The 26,027-nt window shown below is 34.4% G+C and overlaps 1 protein-coding gene across 9 annotated transcripts in view; it reads left to right on the plus strand.

Annotated features, from left to right (window-relative positions):
* Stag1 (stromal antigen 1) overlaps positions 1 to 26,027 on the plus strand; it is a 305,967-nt gene that overhangs the window by 136,004 nt on the left and 143,936 nt on the right. For 8 of the 9 annotated variants that reach the window (XM_021207927.1, XM_029543705.1, XM_029543700.1 and 5 more), the window contains 3 exons: positions 1,247 to 1,323; positions 11,131 to 11,335; positions 25,815 to 25,966. In XM_021207927.1, the coding sequence (XP_021063586.1) occupies positions 1,247 to 1,323; positions 11,131 to 11,335; positions 25,815 to 25,966 (434 nt within the window). Of the gene's footprint in view, positions 1 to 1,246; positions 1,324 to 11,130; positions 11,336 to 21,109; positions 21,204 to 25,814; positions 25,967 to 26,027 lie in introns of those variants that run through there. The other variant, XM_029543706.1, reaches the window with a different exon arrangement.

Here is a 26,027-nt window from a genome sequence, read left to right on the forward strand (position 1 = left end):
TCTCTCTCTCTCTCTCTCTCTCTCTCTCTCTCTCTCTCTCTCTTTCTTTCTTTCTTTCTTTCTTTCTTTCTTTCTTTCTTTCTTTCTTTCTTTCTACCTATCATGTGCGTCTAGGGGTTGAAACTCGGATCAAGCTTGGCAATTGCTTCCCTTTCCACTGAGCCACCTCCTGAGCCCAAAAACAAAACAACAAAATTTTCAAATATGTTGCATTCATTTTAATTTTAAAAAAAGATTATCTGTTCCAATGTTCATATTAAGCTTTTAACATCTTTAGATTATGTTGGTTTTTGTCTTGTGTTAGAATTTACAGATGACATCTTAAGTAGTCCAGGTTGGCCTAGAACATGCTGTGTATCCAAGAATGATCTTGAACATGTTATTTCTTAGCTTACCTTCTAAGTGCTAGGATTATAGGCATGTGCCTCTGTGCCTAGTTTATGCAGTGCTAGAGCTCAAACTGAGGGTTCTTGATGCATACTAGAGAAGAATTTTATCACTATTCCCTATGTCTAAATTACTTTTCTTTTTTTTCTTGAGAGGAAGGGAGTTGGATGCCATACTAGCGAATGTACCATGGCCATATGTATGCTGTGATGCGTAAATTTTCTATCACTGATCAGTGTAACCCAGCCTAAATTATGTTGATTTTTGCAAAGTACACATTTTTCAAAATTAACAAAAATTGCATGTTAGTATATTAATAAATTATATAACCATGTTTGGATAAAATTAAGCCATTAAGAAGTACAAAAGAGCTAGCAAAGTAAAAAGTTAACTTTTTCTTTCATCACTAAAGAACTTAATAAATTGGCTTTTAGAAAAACATTTCATTGCAAGGTGTTATGTTTATAAAGAAAGCTTTCTTTTAAAGTAGACGATTTAAAAAGTATGTGAGGCAGTAGAAAATGGCTTAATGTTTAATAGCATTGGCTGCTCTTCCAGAATGCCTGTGTTTGGCTTCTAGTGTCCATGTGGTGGTGTATAGTAATCTATAATTCTTGTCCAAAGGTATCTAATACCTGTTTTTGTATTTGCAGACACCATGCACACATATGATGCCAGAAACATACATATAGATAAAACACCCATATACATAAAATAATTCTTTTTAAAAAAGTATTAATGGAGAAATTTGAGATGAGCAGGAAACCTAACTAGTTTTACATAACTTTTAAACAGTGATATGGTTAGATTTATTGTTTAGTATAAGGTAAAGACTAACTTTAAAACTGTTTTTCTACAGGTACCGTCAGAATAGAGATGTTTCGAAATATGCAGAACGCAGAAATAATCAGAAAAATGACTGAAGAATTTGATGAGGTATATGTAACATTCTAATACCTGTACAAATTGATTACATATCTTTTAAATCATAATTAGATATGTTCATTGTTTCAGATATTTAGTTCATAATGGTATGAGTTAAAGTTGACATAATGCATTAATCCTGGCAATCTCCAATTCTTTATTTTGGTTTCCAGCATTGAAATACTACTTTCATTAAATGCTTTAGAGGTAAAATGGTTCAGAAGTTGGATAATTTGAGCAGTGTTGCTTATAAACCTGTCTTACAGATATTTAAACATGTTTTCTAAGATTGTTAGTAATTCTAATGAAGAAAATTTTGCTTAACTGTATTTAATCAAGAATTTCCCAAAGCTAGGTGGTACAGCATCTCTGTACTTTCTAGACTCCCACACTCTTGTGTGTATGGTTCTTTTCTTACTTAGTCAGTGTGTCTATTCTTGCACAAAACCTTATGACGAAGAAGCATGTAGGGGTAGGAAGGGTTTATTCAGCTTCCACTTCCACATTGCTGTTCATCACCAAAAGAAGTCAATACTGGAACTCAAGCAGCTCAGGAAGCAGGAGCTGAGGAAGAGGCCATGCAGGGATGTCACTTACTGGCTTGCTTCCCCTGACTTGCTTTCTTTTAGAACCCAGGAATACTAGCCCAGGAGTAGCGTCACCCACAATGGGCCTACCCACCCTTGATCACTAATTAAGAAAATATCTTATACCTGGATCTCATGGAGGCATTTCCTCAAGGGAGGATCCTTTTTCTGTGATAACGCCAGCTTGAGTCAAGTTGACACACAAAACCAGCTAGTACAGTTCTACTGGGAACATACTGCTTAAATGCTCCAATTTCCATTTAGAATACATGTTTCTATTGTTATTCTTCAGAAACTAATCAAAAGTCCTAGTCCCAAATGCCATATTACAATATTCAGGAACACAGTTAATTTGTATATTGTATTTATGATAAAGTTAATTCATCCAGTTCTATTAAATCCATCACTATTTCTTTTAATGTATCATTTCAGAAGAAATTTTTTTAAGCATTGACAGGATTAGTTAGCCTTTTCTAGTTTTTTTTTTTAATGATTAGTTGTATCTTTCTAGTATCATTTTCCATTTGAATAAAGTAATACAAATATGTCAAATATTTAAAACTTAATTGATGTTCATCAGATATTCACATTTTCTCTTGCTCTTTGCACTAAAGTGCATGTTCTCAATTAAAGAAATATCTGGCATCATCTTTTAGTTTGATTAGTCATATTCCACAGGAATTAGTTGAGTTGTTATTCAGGCATTTCTATATCTTCAGTTTCCTAAAAACTAGTTTCAACGTAGATGACATTGTTTATACTTTATTTTTTTCCATTTGGTGTGAATATCTATATATTTTTTTTATGTGAAACACTGTATTGTTCACATTTCTAAGACTAATATCTGTTTAAATCATGAAGAGGAAAGTTATATTTTATGTGATAGTTGTGTAGTTACTATACCATTATCTAATGACCTGATCAATTTAGTTTTGTGTTGAATCAGTTTATCAAGACAACAGGTCTTTGGCAAAACAACTTGTGGCCACGGAACAAGACAAGAGAGGGGACTTCTATACTCCCTTTGAGTGTACTCACAGTGATGACCCAAGAACTCCATGAAGCTTCCACTTTATAAGCCAGTTTGGAGGCAATCAACCTGTAGTAGATATTAGTAACTTGGATTTCAAGGACCTTCTCAATTTCTTTTTGTTTTGTGATGCAATATAAGGACTTTGTTCTAATTTAACTTAAAAGCTAAAAAACTTTACAATTTTGAAAACATTTCTCTAGATTAAATTTTGTTACATTAAGAATTATTTCTACTTTATTCAAGAATTTAAATGTGGTTAAAGAAGATAAAACCATAATTAATATGCTAGCTGATGGATTTATTCTTCAGCTTCTAGACTGCCTTGACAGTGCCATACTTTTATAACACAGTTGATTGAAAGCACAGGTTTGTTTCAATTTTTAGTATAGTAACATATAAGCCAATCTGTGAATTTTTGAATGGAGCTGCTATACTTTGCAATCATTAGTATCACCTAATTATTAAAAATTATGAATGCTGAGGTATCACCCAGATATTTTAGATCTGTAGTTTTCAACCTGTAGGCTGTGACCCATTTGGAGGTTGCATATGAAATATTTACATTATGATATATAATAGTAGAAAACAATTAGGGTTTTAAAGGAGAAAGAAATCGTTTTATGGTTGGGGGTCACCACAACTTTAGAAACCGCATTAAATGGTTACAACATTGAGAAGGTTGAGAACCACTGCTCTAGACATTTTAATTGATTTGAAAAGTTTATGATGTGTGTGTAAAATATCCCAGCCATAGTCCTGATGACTCTAATATATAATGAAATTTGACAGCTACTGGTTTAAGAGAAGGAAAATAAATTAGAAAGCTAAGTTATTAATACTATACAGATACAAGTATAAAATGAAAGGAATTCAAAGATAAATGAAATTATTTATTACAATAGGAATCATTAGACAACTAGCACATAGCTTAAAAAAAAAAGATTTTCTGCCCCAATGTTCATTTTAAGCTTTTAATCTTTAAATTATGTTGGCTTTTTTTATTTTAGAGATGCCTTATCATGGAATCCAGGTTGTAGCCTCAGTGATTTGCCTTTCTAGTGCCCAAGATGTGAGATTACAAGCATGTATTACCATCCCCAGCTGTTTCCATTTGTGTTTCGGGGGGAAATCAGGTCTATGTGCTTGATGGCCATGCATTCTATCAGCTGAGCTATTCTCTTAATTACTGGATTTAATTTCCACATAAATCAGTATGCTTTGGAATATTGTTTCCAGTATGGCCTAAGGTCCAAAAATTGGATTTTCTACATAAATTGTTTTGACCATACATAATATGTGACCATCTCTTTATATGTTGCAGCCTGAGACATTCCTAACATAAAATTTGCTGTTTGGGGGCATCATGACACAGATCTTTAGTTTCAGCTCTTGGGAAGTAGAGATAGGCTGATTTTCATGAATTCATGATCATTCTAGTCTAAAAAGAGAGTTCTTGGCCATCCAGGTACCCTTGGATATAATAAAGAAAATATCTAATAAAAAATCATTTAAAACCTCAAAAAAATAATAAGACCATTTATATGGTCTTAATATATAATGAGACCATTTCTCAAAAAACAAAACCCACAAATTTTCCTTTTTACGGGCAAAGTTACTTCTTTGTCTTCTATCAGAGATAAACTTGTCCAGTCAATTATACTGACATCAGATTGGTTCTTTTGTTGTTTGATTGTATCTTATATTAATAATTTTATTACTTCAACAAAAATTATTATTTTTTTCAGCACTAGTGTTACTTAAAGTCATTCTGTTTTCCTTCTGTTTTTGCTTTGAATTTAGTAATGCTAGAAGTCCCGTGCCTTGATCTTTTTCTTTTTAACCTGTCTACTTTCTTTGTATTACAGTCATACATTTTTGTCTTTTTGTGTTGAGAATATAACTTATGGTAGATAGATTGCTTAGCATACATGAGTCCTATCTTTTAGTCTCTAGGTCTGAAAGAAAAGAAAAGAGAACTAAATATTGCTTCTGTTTAAAATATTTATTTCTTCAAACTCTGAAGTTTGACTTTTTTGAACTATTTTGTGATTAACTGGGTTGTTTGTTTGCTTGCTTTCTTCTGGTTATTTTAGTACTTTCTGTTTTAGCTTATGCAGCCTAAAACAGTGTCACTATCCTATGTTTATGCCTTTGTTTATAGGCTTTTCCTAACTTTGTTGTTCTCTGAAAAATTATCCATATTGTTCCCAGTTCTGCCTTCAGAGACTTGATAATCTCTTTTAAATACTACAATCCCTTGTAATGTTCTGTTATTTACTAACTCATTTATGGTTGTCCTCATCTCTTTATTTAAATTAGAAATTCTTTGAAAAAAAGGTGTTGTTTTGCTCAGTTTTGTGTGCTAAGAGTCAGTACAGTGCTGAGAGCGTGTTTGCTGGGCAGTGAGTACTAGGCATAGTGCAGGGACATGACTATGTGTAGTGTATGATCTTGAAAAAAGTATCTGTAGACCTCTCAGTGAAGTAATAATTTTAGTCTCATTATTTCCTCATTGTTTGGCAGGGACCCACTCCATAATCACTAGTGAATGCCTGAACCTTTTTTCATACAGGTATCCCTCAACTTTTTGTGAGTTCATAATCACAAAAGCTGGCAATATAATGTTAAAAGACTACCTAATACACCTAAATATCTGTACCTAAATATCTGTACATTGTAGGGTTTCTTTAGAGTGGTGACCAGTTTGTTTTGGCTTGCCTCTTTCTTTGTTCTACCTATCTATTCATCTACTAATTTACTTATTTATTTGTTTAAACAAACAAATCATTTATCTGGTTGCTTGCTTGTTTATTTACTTATCAGTCAATCAAATGTTCTCATTATGTACCACAGGCTAGTTTAGAACAACTTAGATAGCTAACCTCAGCACTCAATTCTGCCTCAGATTCCTTGGTTCTGGGGTTATAGGTATGCATTTTAAGACTTGGGCCACAGGTATTTACATTTTTGATTGAATCGCTTTCCTGTAGTTGTAGTTTACTTCTATTGTACAACATTATGAAATCATCAAAGTATATTTTGTTGCCTATAAAATTAGTAGAGTTTAAAACCCAAGCCATCAGGGGTTTAGGAGCTCGTTCTTTGCAGTGCCTTTTTGTATTGAGGTGCGGAAATGGTTGGATGAAACAGCACATGTGCTCTAGCACACTTGTGTTAGGTTCAGTGCTCTCCTTTTACAGGCAGTCAGGCTTGCACGGCATGTAGGTTTACCTATTGCGCCATATTCTGGGACTTTAAATCATTCATGTTTTGTTACTGACTCTTGAAAGGTGGCAGCGATCCTTCTTTCCTTCCATCCTTTTTCCTTTTTCATCATGAAGATTCATTTACAAGGTAGGAAATCAGCTTGTCTATTAATTTTCTCAATTGATACCTGTTACTTGATAGCCTCTTTTGGAAGGATACTTAGTAGGCAACAGTATTGTCTCATGAGTTCCATGAAAAAATTTTATTGAAGCTGATTGAATTTCACAATCTCAGAGGCGGTGCCTCATAGTTTTGGAATTGTAAACAAGCTCTTTGCTTTTTTGAAGGTCTTGACTTTCCCTTATAAAAACTACCAACAGGCACTAGTGTATGATGGGTAGTGAATCATATGTACAAATTACGTATCTTATACACAGTATACTATATTTTACTGCACACCAATTTTTCCTCCTATATTTTTGAACTTGTTCAAGGATGATTTGTTCTTTGACTTTTCCTCATTTGATTAACTATATATTACGTTGCCTGCATATTTCTATCAGATAGTTTGTAAAATATATACTTTATCTTTTATCTAATATGATTTTCCTATGTTTATCAAATATATCTCTTTTTCGAAATGTTATAAGACTTTCCTCAATATAGGTAAGGGTGGATTTTTTTGGAGTCTTTTATATTTTCCATTTTGTTATCTTCCATTCATTAGCATTTTGGGTTTGTTTATAGTTTTTTTTTTTAAAGATTCGTTCTTAATAAAGTAGCTTTCAGTACTTCATTGCCCATCAATAACACTACACTTTCTAAAATCATTATATGCACAAGTGATGTATGTTCAAGAAAATATTAAGGAATCTCTTTGTAATTCATTTGCATGCTAAGAATTTTCTTTTATCATTGAACATGTTAGCAGTTCTTTTTATTAATATGTATTTTACTGAAAGTAATTTTTTATAGAATATATTCTAATTATGGTCCCTTCCGTCAATTTTTTTCTACCTTCCCATCCACTCTGCTTCACACCCTCTCTTTCTCTTTAAAAAAAACAAACAGGTAAACAAATAAATAAACAAACCAGTATTTAAAAAAATACAAAAAACAGATAGAAAGACAAATACAGAAATACACACTAAACTCATAAAATTATAAAATTGAAAAAACATAGAAGCAGAAAACCATTAACATAAAAATGAATAAAATAAAGCTTAAACAAAGCAACTTCAGACAAAATGACTACAAAAAATACCATTTAATTTATTTTGTGGTGTCCATTTACTGTTTGGCATGGGGCCTACTCTTAAGTGTGACTAATAAACAAAGTGAGACTTAAATGGAGAAAACAGTTTTTTTCCTGTACAAGAAAATGTCATTTAGAGATAGTTTCTTAGTAATGGATGGGAGCCCATATCTCCATCTCTTCTGAGCAATGGGACCCCATTTGTTTGAACATATGCAGACCCTGTGTATTCTCACGATCCCTGTGAGTTTATATGTACATCAGTCCTGTTAAATTGAAAGACAGTTCTTTTTGATGTTATCAGTCCCCTCTGGCTTTTAAATTCTTTTTGTCTCCTTGTCCACATAGTTCCTGGAATTTGAGTGGAAGGGTTTAATTCAGACATCCCATATAAAATGAGTATTCCAAAATCAAAAGTTAAGAAATCTTTGAAATACATTACTTTTCAAAAAACAATTTTCTGGATGATAATATTTGCATGTTTTACAAAAACTAAAAGGTTAAAGACTTTGGTTTTCTGTCTATTCAGAAGATGAATGAGACTTACATTCTTCTGTTACTCTCATTGCTTTTAGTGAATCATGATTTCAAATAACTTTAATGATGGACTTTTCTGTTTCTGTGTTTGAGTTATTATGGAGTTTTCCTTTTTTTATTTCTAACTATATTTTTATTTAAAATATAATTACATGATTTCCCCTTTTTCTCTATACAACCCCTCTCAAGTTCACTCTTCTCAGATTGGAACTTTGTTGCACATTTGTATGTGTGTGTATGTGTATATGTGTTTGGGGGGCGTTATACACAAATATATAACTTACTGAGCCCATTTTTCTTATTTGTGTGTATATTACTTTAGGCCTGAGTACTTTGTATTGGCTAACCAATTAGGGCACTAATAATCTCTGGGGATTAAGGTAATTCTTCCTCACTCAGCAGTTGTTGGTTCCATGTAATTCTTTGTCTCAAGACGGGACCCTAGATTCTTCTGCTTCTGTGTTATTTGTGTTAGAATGTCTATTGTTATTGTCCCAAACTTGTTTATGCAGCCATTTCTAAGAGAGACAGTTTTAGATCAGAATTCTAGGTTTTCTGATTGTATTAGAGTTCTCTAGGCAAACAGAATTGGCAGAATGGCTATCTGTCTTATCTATCTATCTAGCTATCTATCTAAATAAATAAATAAATAAATAAAAAAAAACAAAAAACAGGGATTCATTAGAATTGTTTCTAGGCTGTAATCCAGGTAGTCCAAAAATTGTTGTCTACAATGGAAGGTCCAAGAGTCCAGTTTAGTCCATGTCTCAGTTCGTCTTTAATATGTAGCAGAATCCTGATGGAGTAGGCTCTAATGCCTTTGAAGAAATGGGCTGGCCAGTGATAACAAGAGCGAGCAGGCATTCTTCTTTTATGTCCTTGATATAGTCTGCCAGCAGATGTGTGTGACCCATATTTAAGGTAGATCTTTCACCTCAAAATATCCAGATTTAAAGTCTGTCTTCCCTCTTCAAATGATTTAATTAAGAAAAAAAAATCTCTCTTAATTGTACCCTCTGCTTAAGTTTTTATTATTTCCAATTATTGTCAGAGTGACAACCAAGAATAGTTATCAAAGCTAACTTTCTGCCCCCTCTTCTGTGATGTTCTCTGAGTTGCTACTGATGTTGAAGCTGTGTTGCAAATATATCCATTGGTATTGCAGCCTCCATTATCTGTTGGTGTGTCCAATTGTGATTTCCTGCAATGACTTCTTTCTTTTGCTATATATAGAGATTTTTTCATGATAGGTATAGTAGGTACATTTATCTGTGACTGATTCCATTACTTATGACACACCTTAAGAGACTTCTGCTATCTCTGTATTCTCGGGCCACAGAAGAAATCACTTTTTTACCTTGTCTCCTCCAAGTTGCCAAAATGGTGTTGCTTACTTCCTGGTATTGATGATGAGAACATATTCATGGTCTTGCCTGTCTCTTAATGATGTCCATGTATGGCTAAGGTTACTTAAGGATCCTTTCAACTGCCTCTTCTACCTTTTTATAACAGCCAGTCCTTTGCTTCCTGTTCATCTTCAAGCTAACAGTCTTTTGGTTGATACCAATATAAGATGCAAAGTCCAAGGCAATATTTTTCTTATTCTCTCCTACCCTAGTATGCAAGTTCTTTTTCTCTTGTCTAAGTTGTAATGGGTCTTTATTTCATCCCTGGTTTTTAGCCCTTTGCTGCTCCCCACTCTGGTGTCCATCAGATCAAGGCTTCTGATTTATGAACAATCAGAACAAACAAGCTGGGTTCCTTGCTTTCTTTTTTGTTCCAGTTGAAGATCACACACTTGCTGGCTTGTTTTGCCAAAAGTAAGAGTTCTTTTGTTTCCCTGCCTTGTCCATAGGCTTCTTTGTTGGAAATGGTTTTGAGTGAGTGCAGACTCTCCTTAATTTCCCATAATAACAGTTACCAAATTGACATTGATTTCTTCTTGTCTATCTTAGCTAGTTGCCCCTGCATTGCTGCCTTTTCAGTTTAATTTTAGTTCCTCTCTCCTCTCCTGTTTTCCCTCTCAGTTTTTGCAATAGGAAACTCTCCCCCCTCCCCCATGTATTTCAGACTGTTCTCAAACTCCAAATCCTTCTGGTTCTACCTCCATTATCGAGACTGGTATCCGATGGATTATACCACCCATATCCAACTGTCCTTGGGTGTATTTTCTTAAATGTTTCAAGCTGGAGAGAAAAGGCACTTGGTATTAGGATCAGCTATTAATTTTGTGAATTAAATAAAGTCAAACAATTTACTAAGATCCTATTCTGTGTTTTTCTTTTAAAGAAGCTATTAATTAGAATTACTGTCAAGTTTATTGTAAAATTTGAAGAAGGGAGTTGTCATGTAAAAGGCCAATTTTAGACTTTTTTGTGAAATGCTTGTTTTTAAAATCTTCGCAATGCCGAGAAATGGTATACTGATTTGATAAGATGATTTAAACTTGCTACCAAGCCTGCTGACATGTGTTCAGATGTAGTGACCACGTGATGGAATGAGATAGGCAACACTCACAGTTGCTTTTGTCTTCCACGTGTACACCATGGCATGCTTGTTTTGGGTCTGTCTGTCTGTCTGTTCTGTAAGAGAATAAAAAATAAATGTTAAGAGTGATTTGATGATAGATGTATCTCAGTTACTATATTATTATTATTATTATTATTATTATTATTATTATTATTATTATTATATTCAGTAGAATAGTAAATACTCCTTTTAATCTAAACTTCATTACTTTTCTGTCTACTTCAAATCATCTTCATAAAAATATAAACATGGGCTGGAGAGATGGCTCAGTGGTAAAGAGCACTGACTGTTCTTCCATTCCTAGTTCAATTCCCAACAACCACATGGTGGCTCACAACCATCTGTAATGGGACCCAATGCTCTCTTCTGATGTGTCTGAACACAGCTACAGTGTACTCATATAAATCAAATAAATCTTTTAAAAAATACAAACATATTTTAGTACTGTTATTTTATTAAGAATCTTAGAAAAAGCAAGTAACCATTGATTTCAGTCTGATAGTTTTTTAGCACTGTAAATGTTATTTGTGGATGTTTAAAGAAAAAAATTAACACTATTAATGTACACAAAGAATTCATTGTATATTTAGAATAAAATATTTCTTTGTATATAAAATTCTGACCTAACTGCTATCTTGTGATACTTAATAAGTTCTTTTTACATATTCTAGGACAGTGGTGACTACCCCCTTACCATGCCTGGTCCTCAGTGGAAAAAATTTCGTTCCAATTTTTGTGAATTTATTGGAGTCCTGATTCGACAGTGTCAATATAGCATAATTTATGATGAATATATGATGGACACCGTAATTTCCCTTTTGACTGGTTTGTCAGACTCCCAGGTCAGAGCTTTTAGGCATACAAGTACCCTTGCTGGTAAGTAACCAAGTCTTCTTTGTTCCAGTTGAGTTTGCTAAATTTTACTTTTTTTTAATCAGCCTTTTTTTTCCCCTATAAGGTTAATTTAGTTAGTGCTTTAACAAAAGTAAAAATTTTTTAGAATTTATCTGCCTGACTGTTTTCATTTGATAGAATAAAATATGCAATAGTTTTCCTGCTTGCTATTTGACAGCCTTAAGAATAAAAACTGGAAATGGCTGTTTGCTAGATTAAAGGAAAGGGGCCTTCCCTCATCAATCTTTAATTAAGAAAATGCCCTATGGAGTTGTCTTTGGCTCGGTTTTAATTGAGGTCCTCTTCTTTCAGATAATGTTGGCTTGTATCAACTTGACATAAAACTGTCTTGCACAATCTCTCACACTCTGCATAGTGTCTGGCTGTGGGTCTCTGTATTCACTCCCATTTGCTGTAAAAGGAAGCTTCCCTGATGATGGCTGAGCAAGACACTGAGCTATCACATTGCAGAATGCCATTGGGATTTTTATTGTTACGTAGTTTTTTCAGAACAGAATTATTTGGTTTTGCCCTAAGTTGCTGGGCTATCAATTCCGAGGTTCTTTGACACCCCACCAGTGTTAAGTATGGGTTCCATCTTGTGGAGTGGGCCTTAGATAAAATCAAATCTTGGTTGGTTACTTCAGGAAGCTTTATGCTTATCTTTTAGGTAAGAAACCACTGTGGATCAGAGGGACTGTGACTCGGTTGCTGTTTACATTTCTGATTTGGTAGCATTCAGCATACTACCCTGTATCAAAGACACTAGCTTTTATTGATAAAGGCTCTATGTAGGCACCAGCTCAACTTCTCATTCATTGAGTTATATAGTTATTATCAGCAACAGCTCAATTAGATGTAACCCAGACCTCATAGTGGAAGCTTTATTTGGACAAGAGATGGCTTATTGGGTCTCTGTCTTCCTCTTTATTTGGTGATTTCACTTACTTTTCCTTTATATATGTCAATAATATAGAAAGTGTTTATTCCCTAAGGTTTTTATGTTACACCTCAAATGGCTCTGAATGTTAACTGTCTCTCCCTGCATTCTCTCCCTTGTGTCCTTCTTCTCTCCCTGTTTCCACTTGATTCTCCCCACCTATGCATAACTGTCCATTCTGTTCCCCTTTCTTAGGGGGCCTATCTGTCCTCCCATCCTAGCCCCACCTCCATTGTTCTGTGGATTATAGCTTGGTTATCATTGACTTAACAGTTATCCACATATAACCACATTATTCACCCATTATGTTTTTATTTTTAATCTCTGTTACTTCACTTAGGATGATCTTTTTCTAATTCCATCCATTTTCCTGATATGTATATTTGTACCACATCTTCTTCATTCATTCTTCTGTTGATAAACATATAGGTTGTTTCTAACTTCTGGCTATTAAGAATAGAGGTACAATGGACATTGTTGAGCAAGTGTCTTCATTGTAGACTGAAGCATCCTTTGGGTATGTCCAAAAGTGTGGTAGCTGGCTCTTGAGGTACATTGTTTTAATCTTTCTGAGGAAGGACCACACGAATTTTCACTATGGTTGCACAAGTTACAGTTCTAGCAATGTTTGAGTGTTTACCTTACTTCACATCCTCGCAAGAATATGCTGTCACTTGTTTGTTTGTTTCTTTGTTTGTTTGTTTGTTTTTAATCTTAGCCATTCTTATGGGTTTAAGATGAAATCTCAAATATTTGTGATTTGCATTCCCTTATGACTAGGAATGTTGGAATTTGTTCAAGTGTTTTCTTTTTCTTTTTTTTTTTTAAATTTTTTAAAAATTTAATTATTTTATTATATGTAAGTACACTGTAGCTGTCTTCAGACACTCCAGAAGAGGGAGTCAGGTCTTATTCCGGATGGTTGTGAGCAACCATGTGGTTGCTGGGACTTGAACTCAGGACCTTCGGAAGAGCAATCGGGTGCTCTTACCCACTGAGCCATCTCACCAGCCCCTGTTCAAGTGTTTCTTATCCACTTGAATTTCTTCTATTGAGAATTCTGCTTTATCTGAACCTCATACTTAATTACCTTCAAGAAGTTCTTTTATTATTGAGATTTTTTATCAAGCAGGGTTTTTCATGCTCTCATTATAAAACTTCAAGTTGTCGTTTCAAGTTCTGTGAAGGATTGTCTTATAATTTTGATGAATATTGCATTGATTACTTATAGATTACTTTTGGTAGGATGTGTATTTTTACTATATTAATCCTAATGACTATGGGAGATCTTTTCATCTTCTGATACTCTTTTTCATTTTTTTTCTTCAGGCTCTTAAAGTTTTTATCATACAAGTCTTTAACTTGCTTGGTTCGGATTACCCCAGGATATTTTGTTTACTTTGATGCTTTTATAAAAGGTGCTGTTTCCCTGATTTCTTTCTTAGTTCATTTGATATTTATGTATAGGAGGGATCCTGGGCTTTGCGCATTAATACTGTATTTAGCTATTTTGCTTTCTCAAAGTTTCAGCTGTTGGAATTCCTTGATGGATTTTTTTTTTAAGAACACTTCTGGATACTATCATACTACCTGCAGATAAAGATACTTCAACTTTTTCCTTTCTAATTTGCTTCCCTTTGAAGTTCTTCAGTTGTTTTATTGCTCCAACTAAGACTTCAGGTATTGTATTGAATAACTGGAGAGTACGGACAACCTTGACTTGTACCTGATTTTAGTGAAATTGCTTCGAATTTTTCTCCATTTAAATTGCTGTTTGTCACAGGGTTGCTATACACTGCATTTATTATGTTGACTTATGTCTTTTGCATCCCTAATCTTTCCAGAGCTTTTAATCATAAAAGGGTGTTGGATTTTGCCAGAGATCTTTCTGCATCAAATGAGATGGTCATGTGGCTATTTTTTTTTTTCAGTTTATATACATTGCTAAGTAAATTCATTGATTAACATATATTGAACCATACCTGCATCTCTGGGATGAAGCCTACTTGATCATGGTGGATGACCTTTTTGACATATTCTTGGATTCAGTTTTTAAATATTTTTATTGAGAAATTTTCAGTCTATGTTTGTAAGAGAAACTGGTCTGAAATTTTCTTCATTGGTTTCTTTTGTAGTTTGGGTATCAAGACACTTATAGGCTCATAAAACAAATTGAACAATGTTCTTTCTGTTTCTATTTAATAGAATAATTTCAGGAGATTAGCAGTAATCTCTTCAGGCAAAATCTGGTAGAATCTATGCTAAAAACCACCAGGCCCTGGGCTTTTTTTTGGGGAGACTTTTCATGACTGCTTTATCACTAGGTGTTAAAGGTCTGTTTAAATTGTTTGTTTGATCTTGATTTAACTTTTGTAAGTGGTGTCTATTGAGAAAATTATCCATTTATTTTAGATTTCCCAGTTTGGTGGAATACAGGTTTTTAAAGTACATCCTTATGATTCTCTGGATTTCCTCAGTCTCAGTTGGTATGTCCCCTTTTCATCTCTAATTGTGTAATTTGAATATTCTCTCTCCGCCTTTTAGTTAATTTGGATGAAGGCTTATCAATCTTGGTGATTTTTCTCAAGGAACCAACTCTTTGTTTCAGTAATTTATTGTTTTTGTTTGTTCATTTTCTATCATGTTTATTTTTGTTTTGAGTTTGAATATTTCTTGCCATCTTTTCCTTTTGGGTGTGGGTTTTTTCTTTCTTTCCCGCTTTCTTTCTGTCTTTCCTTCTTCCCCTCTTTCCCTCTCCCTTTCCCTCTCTCCCCCCCTCTTTTTCCACCTTTTCATTTTAGAGCTTTCAGGTGTGCTCTTAAATCACTAATATCTCCTATTTCTTTTTATGGTTGCACTTAGTGCTATGAATTTCCTTCTGAGGGACACCTTCATTTTGTCCTGTTAGTTTTGGTGTGGTATGTATTCATTTTCATTCAGGTGTAATTAGTCTTTTTTTTCCTTTCTTGATTAATTTTTCATTCCATTGTAAATTATTTAGTTTTCATGATTTTCTATTGTTTCTGTTGTTGATACCTATTTTTAGACCAGGATGGACAGACGGGATATGAGGTGTTAATTTGATTTTCTTGTATGTGTTGGGACTTAATGTCCTTGTATGTGGTCAATTTTGGATATAGTTCCATAAGCTGTTGTGAAGAAGTACATTCTTTTGTGTTTGGGTGAAATGTTCTGTAATTATTTGTCAAGTCCATTTAGTTTGTAATGTCAGTTAGCTCTAACATTTCTCTGTATAATTTTTTCTGGATGACCTGTCTATGTGTGTGAGAATTGGCTGTTAAAGTTTCCTGCTGTCAGTGTTTTGAGTATCAATATGTGATTTAAGCTGCCCTATTTTCTTGAGCTTTGGTACCCTTGTGTTTTGTGTATAGATATTAAGAATTACAGTGTATATTTGGTGGATTTTTCTTCTGATGAGTATGTAGTGTTCCTCTTTTTTTCTTCAGATTAGTATTGAAGTCTATTTTGTTAGATACTAAAATGGCTTCATGAGATTTTTTTGGTTTTGGGTTTTTTTTTGTCCATGTGCACAGAATCCTTTCTATTTATTTATTTATTTATTTATTTATTTATTTATTTATTTATTTATTCATTATATGTAAGTACACTGTAGCTGTCTTCAGACACTCCAGAAGAGGGTGTCAGATCTTGTTACGGATGGTTATGAGCCACCATGTGGTTGCTGGGATTTGAACTCCAGACCTTCGGAAGAGCAGTCGGGTGCTCTTACCCACTGAGCCATCTCACCAGCCCCATAGAATCCTTTCTTTCTGTCCTTTTTCTCTGAGGTGACTATCTTTGATGCTGAGGTGTGCTTCTTGGATGCAGAAGAAGGATGGATCTTGTTTCATATTGTGTTTGTCTCTGTTTTTTTATTGAGGGATTAAGACTATACATGTTTAGAGTTAACAAGCAGTGTTTCTTGATTCCTCTTATTTTCTTGTGATGTGTGGTTAAACTTTGTAGGTTGAAAATTTCATTCTAGTGACTTCTGTTGGGTGTTTTTTGTTTGGTTGGTTCGTTATTTTTTGGGGTCATAGATGTCTTACTTTCTCTGTGTAATGTGATTAAATGTTTTGCTGGGTATAGTATTCAGTTCTGACACATGTGGTCTCAGATTCTGTACAATGTCTGCCAGGATCCTTCTGTTTTTAGAGTCTCCATTGAAAAATCAGAAGTTTTTCTAATAGGTCTGCCTTTACATGTTTGTCTTTTTCCTTTGTAGCTTTTAAGATTCTTTTTTATTCTGTATGTTTAGTGTTTTGATTATTCTGTGTCAAGGGGACTTTCTTTTCTGGTCCAGTCTTTTTGGTGTTCTGTATGTTTCTTGTAACTTGATGAGCATCTTCTTATATTGGAGAATTTTTCTTGATAATTTTGTTGAAAAAACATTGTGCCCTCTGACCTGAGTTTCTTCTCCTTTTATTCTTATGAGTCTTAGATTTGGTCTTGTCATAATTTAAAGTAGATTTTCTGGTTGTTTTGTCCCAGGATTTTTTATATCTAACAATTTATTTGACCAGGGTATTCACTTTTTGTATCGTGTATTCAGTGTCTGAGATTCTGTCTTGTATCTTTTATATTCTGTTGGTGAGGCTTGTCTTTGAGGTTCCTGTTTAAGTTCCTAAAGTTTACATTTCTTTATTGATTCTGTTTCCACTTTCACTTATTGAACTGTTTTATTTATTTCCTTCCATTGTTAGTGTTTTTTAGATTTCTTTAAGGGATTTATTAATTTTCTCTGTAAGGACCTCTGTCATATTTATAAAGGGTATGCTAAGGTCTTTGTGTTGCACTTCAGTTATGTTGCAGTACTCAAAGCCTCAGTGATTTTTCTCCGGCATCTAGGCATCTGGGTTTGGGAAGGTTTTAATTCTAAGTGCTGATATCTAATCTTGTCTTTATTAGGTGGGTGTTTTTTCTTGGCCCCTGTTTTCCTCTCTGGTTCTCCAGAGAGTGTGATGGCTGTGTGCTGCCTCTTAGGAAATTTCTGGGATTCTGATAGTTGTAACCACTTATACTTATGGGACAGATGACTTTCTGGGTATTGGGGGCTGACACATGACTGGGAATGGACTGGGTTGGGATGAGGCTGTGGGGCTCCACATGAGCGAGGCAAGCAGGGTTTTCCACCAGGATCTCCCTTGTCTCCTGGGAATGGGGACAGAGTGAGAATATGCCACAACAGGTAGTCTGTTATAAAGGTAAGGCTCAGACTGTGGATTTGGAGGAGGGGAAGGAGAGGTGAAGAGTTACAGTTAGCTTGTTTGCTTCTCTGCCTGGAGTGGCCTGTAGATTACCAGGAAATGCCTCCTGGAGGAATGAGTGCTGGAATAAAGCAATGAGTGGGGGCATGAAAGTTTGGAGGGGAAATCTGTGTGATCCATTGGAGACAAGGCAAGGGTGAGTAAGGGAAGCTGCATCAGTTGCTGTGCTGCAAAGCTTAGACTAAGACTGGGAGATTGAATTTGAATGAGAGGAACCAGGTGAAGATCTGCACTTAGCCTATCTATTTCCCTGACCATAACTGCCATTTATTAGTTACATTTGAATAATGGAAAGGTATTAGGTATTGAAAATAGAATGTACTGAACCTTTTTTTAAATTCCAAGTTCTAAGGGATAAAATATTCAACACTTCCTTAGTAATACATCTGTAATTATTTTTCTACATTAAATACTTCTTTCATCGCTTGATTGTATAAAAATTTAAATATATGATCACCTCCTTTAAACAAAAGATTTTCTGATAATTCTGGGTTGACAGTAATCCATTTGAGTGGTTTGTGTGAGAGGCATGGAGTAAAAGATGATGATTTTTATTTACATTGGAAGACAAATCTTGGGGACTAGATAAGATGGACAGGAGCATTTAATCCTCTGATTAAAAGACTATGTGTGTTGATTTATTTGTTTTATTATTTTATTGGGTTCTTATACCCTCTACCTTCCTTCCAAGGCTTTCTACCCTGATTCCTTCCTGTCCCCCAACACTAGGTATGAGAGAAAGATTAGAATGGAAAAGGGACATAGACCTTTGTATGCTACTTACTGCTGATTAGGGTCTTCCAGTTCCTAGGGGCATGCCCAGTCTTCATTGTCAGAATATCCAGAAGTCCAACAAAACAGAAGTCCAGCAATAGCAGACGGGGCGAATGAAGAGTTGTGGGGACAGCAGCACCTTCCCTTCTTCTAAGTGCCTCTGACCCATTTCTGTTCTCTGGCATCCATACCCTCTCCAGATTCCAAAGAATTAAACTCTCTGCATCTGGCAAAGATCATGCCCCTCATTGAGCACAAGATAATCACAGTGACTGTGGAAAAACTGAGCAGCCCCATATCCCACACCTTGGATTAAAAGAAAAACATTCACATAACTATGTTTTTAAACCAAAATTTTCACTATATGTGCTCATGGTTAGTTATGGCTAGATAAATTTATCAGCTTTGAAATAAAATGATCCCTGACCTTGTTTGTAACCTAATTGAGAAGAGATACAATCAGATTAGTTATTCTTAGGGCTTAGAAAAAATGACCTCAATAGCATCCTAAGTTACTTACTTGCATGGTCTTATCAGTAGGAATTTTAGTCTGTTTTCCAAATATCTAAAACTGTGTCTCTATTGACAGTCTTTATGTCTTTTATCTTACATTTCATTGTATACTATTACATTTATATAAAAGGGATTTTTTTTGTTTGTTTTTTTTTTTTTTTGGCCAGAGTCTATGGCTTTTATTTATTTATCATTCAGAGCATCATAGAACACATATTTTAATTCTACAAAGTTATGAGCTTCAGGGACTCACAGTTTGGTGCTGAGAGTTAAGGACCATATGCGAAGCAGAAGTTCTCAAATTGTGCTCTCCAAGATAGGAATAAGACACTCCAGATTTAATACAGTATTTAAGTATAGCTAGGTTATTGTACTAGCCCTACAAAATGCGCATATTTAAATAGTGTCTTACTGCTATGAGGCAGGGCCATCCTTAGCAGTAAGCTTCAGGTAACACAGCATCACATCCTACAGCTCCATTGTGAATTTTGTTTTGACTGCAATGCTTCACTGCAAGGGCACATTATCCCTCTTTTCTTTTCTCTTTTAATGAGCTCTGTTTAAATCCAACCCTGTATCCATTGGTCATCTTATGAATGACCTCTTAGTTTGATTCTTGATATTGTATCTGGACTGAAACATGATAATTTTTTGGTGCATGTGCCAGATTAGATACACTTCACTGTTCTTCAGTTCTAAAAATTCCAGTTACATGAAATTTTTTTCCGTTGGAGCCAAACACACTTTTGGAAAGCTTTTTATTATGTTAGAGCAGATTTTTTGCAGTTACACACTATATTCATCTCTTAATCATTTTTACTTAAGCATACTATCCTATTACACCCATTTTACTTAAGATTCCTTTTCAGAATAGTGTTTATTTGTTCTTAACCTTAAGTATGCTGGTTTGTATTTTAAGTAGACATCTCAATTGAACATTATTGTAACAAAGTTTGACTCTCTCTGTCTTCCACTGAACTAAAATTATATTGTTGAATGTTTCTGAATTGCACAGAGTAAAATACCTTTTCTTATTCGAGGTTTAGTTGCCATGCTTTTTCTAATCATAATTTGTTGTGAATATTCTCTATTCACACCCTGCTATGTTTATGTAGTAATGTGTTTGCAATTTAGGGGTGCATTTATTTTGTGGGTTCATGGAAGATGAAAATCATTTGCCTCCCTGGTGTTTTAATTGGGATTTTACAACATAACAGGAATTACTTAAGTCTTTCCCATTTGTAATTCTCAAGCCTACCATAAGATTTTATCTCTATGTAATCTTTATATATTTAACGTATTACCAATGTTTGTCATATTTATTCCAAATAATTTCATTTACTCTTAACTGTTTATGCAAATTGTATAAGGTTTCTTATGCTCAAACTTGAAAACTGATTTCCCAGTAGATAAGAGGCCCCACCCATCCCCCAATTGTGTTTATTTACATGAGAAGATCATACAAAAGCCCTCCTCTCTAGTCCTAGCAGGGCAGCCATGAGCTGAGGGGAGGTGCAGAAGGCTTGTGCAGGTACAAAGGACCTCAAGGACTGTGGCCTGCAACTGGAGACTGTCTGCAGGGTTTTGCCCTTAGTTTACTGAGGGGGGCTGAGCTGCTGCTGGTCCCCCTTTCTGACGTGCAGTGCAAAAGGGACATCATGTATACGCAGCATTTATTTGGAGTTTTTCCTTTGGCATTTTTTCCTATCTTTCAGTTATGAAACTTATATGCATGGATTTCACATCTCCATAGCTAGACCCGACATGGGCATTATGACCGTGTCTCCTAAAGGGTCAGTTTTGTTATGCAACACGAAGAATGTTGTCTCAGCCTTGTTTTTCTAGAGTTGTGTTTTTCAGTCATTTCATCAAGGAAAACTAAATGATTCAGTTGGAGAAAAAAAAATCCAAGATTTCCCATTTTCTAATAATTTTTTATTTATCAACATCAGCTTTTAGGGAACCTACCCTAAGCAGTGGTTCTCTCTGGAATGCAGCAGAGGGGGGTGAGTGTATGCAGGGGTAGGGAGAATGACCTGGTTTTGTGGGAGTAAAGGTTGCTTAATATAATAATGTTTACTGGTTTGAATCTAAGTTATTCTGAGGCCAAAAGAGGCCAGAAACTTCAGGCATCTGGCAATTAACACTCAATTGTTAAACTTGGTTGGGGAGGGCATGGGGGGTGTATTAAGTAAAGAGGTTCTTTGATCTTTTTCCACAGGTCCTTCATGGCCCTGAGCCCCAAGGCTGGGAGTTCCCTGACTCCTTGCAATCTAGAGAAAGTCATAGAAAGAAACAAACATTTTGAAAAGCTACTCTAACCTTTGAAAGAAAGGTGCGGGCACTAACTTTCTATTGATCTTAAGAAAAACCTGACTCACTATTGTCCTTGTTCTCAGTACATGTATTACAGGATATATGATCACATGCTTCTTTTTTCAAAAGTTCACAAGTTCAAACATAAATTCAAATCATAAGTTAAGTAAGGAATTATAATAGATATGTTTACATGTGTTCCCGTTAAGACTGGTTATCTAAAGAAACATTATCTACCACTAGCTCAAAGGTTCATTAAAAGTTAGAAACTGTAATTCTTATGTCTAAGTTAACACAGTATGTCAAGAGGCAAATCATCTCTCTAGTGTCTCATTAGTATTGAAGTTTTGTCTAGATAATCCCAGTTAGTACTTTATCTTCCATTTTTGCACCTACAACAAACTCTTCATTCCCAGTGTATGGTCTTTAGCTATCACATAATGGTTTTACCACCACCTTAAAAGGAATGTTTTCCTTAATCATAAATCTGTTTCATTCCTGCTTTCTATCCTAGTGCAAATAGCTCTCACACATGAAGACTTCCACAGCCTTAATTGCAGCCCTCTCTGTAAATTGCTCAATAATTACTAATATATGTTAGGAATTATATAGATTACCGTAAGATACTAAGAAATCATCTGTCTATATAGCATTGCTATAAGAGTTGATCTTTGTTGATCTGCAGATAAATTGCCCAGTAGGGTAGGCTAATGACCAAGGATTACCATATTAATTTAATACTGACAGAAAACACATATTAGCTGCAAAAATTAATCCTGAAATGGGATTTCTGAAAGCCTTGCAATTAAGAATTATACATTGCAGACCATGCAATATGATGTATCATCTTCAGAATGTCACTTGTATGCTTTTAGCCTTTCCTAGATGGCTGTTGATATCAGCTCTGTACCTGTAGGCCTGTAGCTACTTAGTCATGTTGCTGATGATGCTTGTTCATGCTTCATATCCTTGAGGTCACCACCACATTCTTTGCCTTGTGATATCCAGTAGTCAGGTCAGACTTGGAGGAAATACTTTGAATAACAAAGAAAAAGAAAAGTTTGCATGCTTCCAGTATATTATGCTTAGAGTAAACATTCCCATTTACAAAAAGAGCAATACGGGAAGGACCAAAGAATAACTGTAACCAAGCAAGGCATTCATTGCATTCGAAAGCTCCGTGTCTAGCTGTTTTTGTACATTCCTGCAGCTTCACTTGGCAAGTTTAACATGTTTGTTTTAGCTTTTGGGTTCTCCAGTGAAGCTTCTGCTTTGTTGTGTACAAACATCTTCAATTCTGCTTGCAAAGACTTGGCCCTTGCAGCATTGCTGTTTAACTTGCCAGGCTTTCTTTGAAATTTACATGGAATCTTTATGATCCCATAGTTGTGGTGTTTCATATGCCTACAAAACTAGCTTTACATGAACATTGTTGCCATTGCTTAAGCCTACCTGAACCATAGGTATCAGTTACCAGGTACTTTGTGAACTGAACAAAGTAAATAAATTGACTTCTGCAGAAATAGTTCTTTAGACCTGTCCTAGAGGTCGGAAACCACAGAGCAATTTCTTATCGAAAGGATTCCTCCCTCAAGTGTTTTGGTAACAACTTTTATTTATTCTGTCTAAGCCCTGATGCTATGGCCGATTACTGGGATCCTCTGAGGCAATCTTATTTTCCTGGTCTTAGCATTGGACTTTTTGTTGACACTGGTAACTTCATCATCTTTGGCAACAACTTTTTTTTTTTTTTTTTCCTCTCTCTATCCTTTTCTGACCACATTGCAGCCTTTTTCAATATTTTCTTTGCTTATTTTTGGAATCTTACTTTCACTGTGTACTTTCCTAAATCATCCAGCAAAACTGTGCCTTTCTGCTTCAATGCTTTGGTGCCTTGAAATTTTCTCAAACACATACTATACTCCATTCCATTTTAAGGTTCACCTGTCATACAGTCTCAGGTCATACGAAAAATGCAGCAAAGTTCTTTCATGGTCAAACCATAATGGCGTTTATAATTCAGTCCCCAGTAGATTCTGCATTTCTATTGGGAACCTTATCAACACAGTCGTTCATGGTCATGTTTCTAACAGCATTCTGTCCTTAGTCTGTGACAAAATTGCCTGTAAATGCTATTTATAATATTAAGCTGTCTATTCTGCCCTATGATAATTTTACAAACTATTTTCTAAGTATTCTCATGTAATTGGGAATACATTATCAGCAGAGTTCTCACAGTCTTGCCATTAATTGTATGTGTTGCTCACCTTTCCAATACTATGGCAAAATTCCACAGATAATCAGATTGCAAAGGTTAAGGCTTATTTGGAATTGCCATTTTATAGGTTCCAGTTCATGATAAATTAGTTCTGTAGGGTTGTGCCACTAGTAGCACATTATGAGAGATACATGTGGCACTACCTAAAATCTTAGACCAGAAAGGGAGCAAAAGAAAATAGACCTCATGATTGACACACTCCTAATGACCATTAGGCACTGAAGATTTGAACGTCTCCTGTATCAACACTTCTGCTGTTTACAGTCAGTAATTCATCCGTAGTGTATATATTTTGCCTATCTTTTCTTTACTAGAATTTAAAAATCATTGGTGCAGCTGTTTAGTTTTAATCTGTTTTTTATTTGTTTGTATCTAGTACATACAATATTGCTCACTATGTTTTTTGTCCATAGATAAAAAAAGGAAGCACCACATAAGCGTTTCTTGAACTATCTAGTAAAAACAGTTTTTAAGTTATCAATCTGTCATTTTCTAGTAAGTTTTATAATATGTTAGAAAATGAATTTCAAGAAAATAAGATGTATTGGTGTCATCTTATTATGACATTCAACAGACATGAAATGATGTAACTATGAGATTATTAATTTCAAAGTACTTTCTACTGTTTTAATAATTGTTTATTCTTAAACAAAAGGACAAGAAGTGATGAACTTTTTTCCTAAAATAAGCTACACAATACATTTCTTGGTTTCTGAATAATACTGTGAAGAAACGTTAATTATTCCGTTACAACACTTAAATTTAGAAGGTGAATTAATCTTCTCACATAAGGGAGTATTTGAAAGAATATGTCACATTTTTAAGGCTGAATTCTACTAGTAACAGAAGCAAAACTAAAATAATTATGTTTAAGATCATTCATTTCCGTGTTCTCAATAAACAGAGTGAGATTCATGTTGTATTTGTCATATAACATTGGAAGTCAGTGGACAGTCCTGGTTTAGATTGAATAGTAATTAATTGTATGGATGTAGGCATACTTTACAATAAAGAACACACACCACTATCCTATATCTGCTAAGGCCTGGAAAGAATGTATCAGTCATTTTGTAGTTATTGTTTGTTTTAATATTTTGAATATTTTATTGTTTATATGGACTAAGAAGGTCATTATGTAATAACAGACTTTTGGATATGAGATCAAGTCATTTTGCTTTAGAAGTATAGAGGTTTGTGTACTCAAATAAGCAGATAAACTGGTGCCTTCCTAAATTTGGTAATCTTGTGTAACCTAGATACATCTTACCCTCTAGATACTCTTTTTCATATCGATTATTTTGAAAATACTTTACTTCCTGTCACAGATAGTCAAATATGCATTGATTTGCATACAAATGTAAAATCCAACTTGTAATTTGGAATACAGGAATAGTCAAAATATTTTATCTGAACTTTTATTAAATGAGCTCATAAATAAATGCTCATTAACTTAAATTTGTTTCAGTAGTTTTGTTTCACATTGTTGTTTAAGAGCTACAACAATCACTGTTAACCTATAGCTGGCTTAGGAAGACTTTTTAAGTTTTTCAAAATAAGCGTGTGCTTAGATAGGTAATTACACTATTGTGTATATGTGTATAGATATATTTTAAGGGAAACTGCAGAATTCTTTAAAATCATTTTTGTTTTTAGTTCTATGGTATGCTTGAAAATACTTTTTCTGAATTTTTAAATTGTATCACTCTTAGGTGATCAGTGGAAGCAGAAGCCTTTTTTGTGTCTTAAGTCCAGGTGATAATTGTAAATATTTTAGGAATTTAATTTACCTAAATAAAAGTATAAAGGAACCATTTGAAACACAGATGCAGTGGTAGAAACAGATTAAACCTAATCTGGGAATGTAGGCAAGGCATTGGTTTTACTTCTGTCTTTTGTGCTGGTAGAGTAGATATGACTTCTTATAGTTTTATTTTATTATTTTATGTATCAATGTTTGCTAGTATACATGTCTATGTGCCTTATGTTCACAGAGGTCAGAAAACTGGAGTTATAGACAGCTGGGAGCTACCATATAGGTGCTAGCAATCAAACCTGAGTTTCTAGACATGCAGGCAGTGTTCATAATGTTCAGTACATATGATGGCACTGACAAGAAGGACGTTAAAAGAATTCCACAGAATTTGACATATATATTTAAGCTCCTTGGATAAGACTTTTAAATGAAAAAAGTTATTTTGCAACTGAGATTACTCTATTCCTGTCAGTTACCATTTTAAATTATGGCTGGATTATTAAATAGGCTTTTTCTTCTTTACTTGCTTTAACTTTTGATCTTCTACCTAAAAAAACTCGTTTCATTAGGGACTATTGTAATTGTCTTTTATTTTATAGCAATGAAGCTGATGACTGCTCTGGTGAATGTTGCCTTAAACCTCAGTATTCATCAAGATAATACACAGAGGCAATATGAAGCTGAGAGAAATAAAATGATTGGGAAGAGAGCTAATGAAAGACTGGAGTTACTACTTCAGAAACGTAAAGAGGTAAGTTTTGTGGTAATTTGATCCTTTATAGTTTGGAATTGTTTAGTAAATATAATAGTTT

Source organism: Mus pahari, chromosome 10 (genome assembly GCF_900095145.1).
Source record: "Mus pahari chromosome 10, PAHARI_EIJ_v1.1, whole genome shotgun sequence".
Taxonomy (NCBI): Eukaryota; Metazoa; Chordata; class Mammalia; order Rodentia; family Muridae; genus Mus; species Mus pahari.